Genomic DNA, 3,331 nt, shown 5'->3' on the forward strand with positions numbered 1-3,331 from the left:
GCTCTCTATATCTTCCTCCGGTATGCATTGTCTTATCAACCCATCATTACATCTCTTATACAACAGAGGTTCTTCCCATGTGTAGTATCGCACATCATGCAGGAATTTTTTCCTTTGCTGGTAAGACATGTTGGGTGGCAAAACCTTGCATATAAGAAAATTCACAAAATTAGCATACCATAGGGCTTGGGATAAGGCTAATAGGTATTCATATGGGAATGAGTCATCTATTGGTAGCTCTTTAGCTTCTTCTAAGTCCTCTTGTCTCAGCCTTAAAAGGTGATCAGCTACCACATTCTCAGTCCCCCTCTTGTCCTTGATTTCAAGGTCAAATTCCTGTAAGAGTAAGATCTATAGAATTAACCTTGGATTGGCTTTCTTCTTGTTCAAAAGGTACCTGATAGCAGCATGGTCTGTGTATACAATGACTTTTGATCTAAGAAGATAGGATCTGAATTTATCAATTGCAAACACTACTGCTAGGAATTCCTTTTATGTGATAGCGTAGTTGATTTGCGCATCATCAAGTGTTCTGCTGGCATAGTAAATGGTATGGAGCTTCTTATCTTTCCTTTGTCTGAGTATCGCTCCAACAACATAGTCACTTGTATCGCACATGATTTCAAATGGCAACTCCCAATTAGGTGGTTGCATAATAGGTGCTAAGATTAAGGCCTCTTTTATCCTATTGAAAGAAGCAAGGCAATTTTCATCAAAGTCAAAGGAAGTATCTTGACTTAATAAATTACTCAATGGCCTAACTATTTTGGAAAAATCTTTGATGAATCTTCTGTAAAAGCCTACATGTCCCAAAAAGCTTCTCACTTCTTTGACTAATGTCGGTAGTGGCATTTTTTCAATGATCTCAACTTTCGCCTTGTCAACTTCAATCCCTCTTTCTGATATCAGGTGGCGAAGAACTATGCCCTCCCTTAACATGAAGTTACATTTTTCCCAATTCAGAACCAGGTTTGATTCTTCACATCTATGCAACACTTTGGATAAGTTAGCTAGGAAATCATCAAAAGTCGTTCCATAGATAAAAAAAAATCATCCATAAAAACTTCCATGATATTTTTAATATAATCGAAAGAAATGGCCATCATGCATTTTTGAAAAGTAGCAGGGGCATTATAAAGACCAAAAGGCATTCTTCTATATGCAAAGGTTCCGTAAGGGCATGTGAATGTGGTCTTTTCCTAGTCTTCTGGGTGAATAGAAATTTAAAAAAAATCCTGAATACCCATATAGATAACAAAAGTAAGAATGTTTTACTAGCCTTTCTAGCATTTGGTCTATGAAGGGGAGAGGAAAATGGTCTTTTCTGGTGACACTATTTAATTTCCTATAATCTATGCACATACGCCAACCAGTGACTACCCTAGTAGGGATCATTTCATTGTTTTCATTTTGAACGATAGTTGTCCCACCTTTCTTAGGCACTACATGTACTAGACTAACCCATTTACTATCAGAAATAGGGTATATAGTACCCGCATCTAATAGTTTCAGAATTTCTTTCTTAATTACTTCTTCCATATTTGGGTTAAGCCTTCTTTGGTGTTCAATAGTGGGTTTGCTGTTTTCCTCCATAGGTATCCTATGTATGCAAATTGAAGGATTAATCCCTTTCAAGTCTTCTATTTTATACCCTATAACTTTGCTCTAGGTCCTAAGCACCTTTAACAATTTTTTCTCTTCTATTTTAGATAGGCTAGCATTGATAATAACAGGATATTTAGAGTTTGAGTCCAAAAATGCCTACCTTAGTGAGGAGGGGAGAAGTTTAAGTTCTACCTATTTAGTGTTATCCATTGGTTTGCTTTTGGGTTGCTCCTCCTTTAGCTCCTCCACCTTAAAAGCTAGAGCTAAGGGTATGGGTGGATTAGTTGCTAATGATTGTACACAAGCTATAATTTATGTGTTCTCATTATCTGCTGTGTGGCTGTGCACAATGTATGTTTTAAGAGGATCTTCAGGATGTGCTTTATGAAATTCCTCTTCAACTTGCTTGTTAACCATATCAACCTTAAAGCATTCATCAGGTTCAAGTGTGTGCTTCATTGTGTTGAACAGGTTGAATTTCACCTCTTCATCTCCTACCTTGAGAGTTAATCGCTCATTTTTAACATCTATGATAGCTCCGATAGTTTCCAAGAAAGGTCTTCTCAAAATGATAGGAATTTGGACATCCTCCTCCATTTCTAAGACAACAAAATCAACTGGGATGAAGAATTTTCCCACTTTGATGGGGATATTTTCTAGAATGCCCACAGGGTATTTGATAGATCGATCAGCCAGTTGTAGAGAAATTGTTGTAGGTTTAAGCTCTCTTATCTCTAGCTTTTGAAATACTAATAAGGGCATTAGACTTACACTCGCTCCGAGATCACAGAGGGCTTTGTCTATATTCATATTGCCAATAAGACAAAGTATGGAGAAGCTTCCTGGATCCTTGAGTTTTGGTGGCAACTTGTTTTGCAATATGGCACTACATTTCTCTGTAAGAGAAATGTCTCATAATCATTCAGCTTTCTTTTCTTTGATAGAATTTCCTTAAGGAAGCATAGGATGGCATCTGAGAGAGTCCTTCTGTGAAAGGAATGTCAATATAGAGTTTCTGTAAAACTTCTAAAAACTTTCCAAACTGCTTGTCTAATTTAGCTTTCTGGAATCTCTAAGGAAAAGGTAGAGGAGGCTAATATGGCTCTTATAATTTCTTCTTCTTCTTTGCTTCCTCTTCCTGGTCCTTTTTGGCTTCTTCCTCTTTCTTCTCTGTTTGGTTTTTAGATTTATCAGAGGTTTTCTCGGTTGATTCTTTCTCTGACGGTTCTAAAACTCTTTCACTCCTCAATGTAACTACCTTACAATACTCCTGAGGGCTCATCTCCAGTTGACTAGATAGCTTACCAGTAGTCTTGCTTGAAGAGCCTGCCTGCTAAGTAATTTGATTTTCAAGCATCTTATTGTGGGTGGTAAGTTGGTCCATTCTGAAAGCTAGCTGCTTGATCATTTCATTCTACTGTTGTTGGGCTACTAGGAAGCCCTTCATCATGGATTTCATAGTCAACTTTGGTTCAGGCTATTGAGGTTGAGGAGGTGGCAGTGGCTGTGCAAAGTTTTGTCCTCTGTTCTTAAATCTAGGGGGTGCTGGTGGTTTTTACCCTTGCTACTTATTCATGGGCTGATTCTGCAAGTTAGACCATGAAAAATCAGGGTGGTTCCTCCATCCAGGGTTGTAAATATTTGAGTATGGGTTATTGAGCTGCCTCTGGTTGAAGTTTTCTTCATTGTTCACGTAGTTCATCTGTTCTGTGGAGGGTTCATTGAA

The 3,331-nt window shown here is 37.9% G+C and overlaps 1 protein-coding gene across 1 annotated transcript; it reads right to left on the reverse strand.

Annotated features, from left to right (window-relative positions):
- Positions 1–1,917: 1,917 nt before the first annotated feature.
- On the reverse strand, positions 1,918–2,415 carry LOC110663417 (uncharacterized). The gene has a single exon (XM_021822699.2). It carries the CDS (start codon positions 2,413–2,415, stop codon positions 1,918–1,920), a length of 498 nt encoding a protein of 165 aa, XP_021678391.2.
- Between the last annotated feature and the right edge of the window lie 916 nt (positions 2,416–3,331).

The sequence above is a fragment of the Hevea brasiliensis genome, chromosome 1, assembly GCF_030052815.1.
Source record: "Hevea brasiliensis isolate MT/VB/25A 57/8 chromosome 1, ASM3005281v1, whole genome shotgun sequence".
Taxonomy (NCBI): domain Eukaryota; kingdom Viridiplantae; phylum Streptophyta; class Magnoliopsida; order Malpighiales; family Euphorbiaceae; genus Hevea; species Hevea brasiliensis.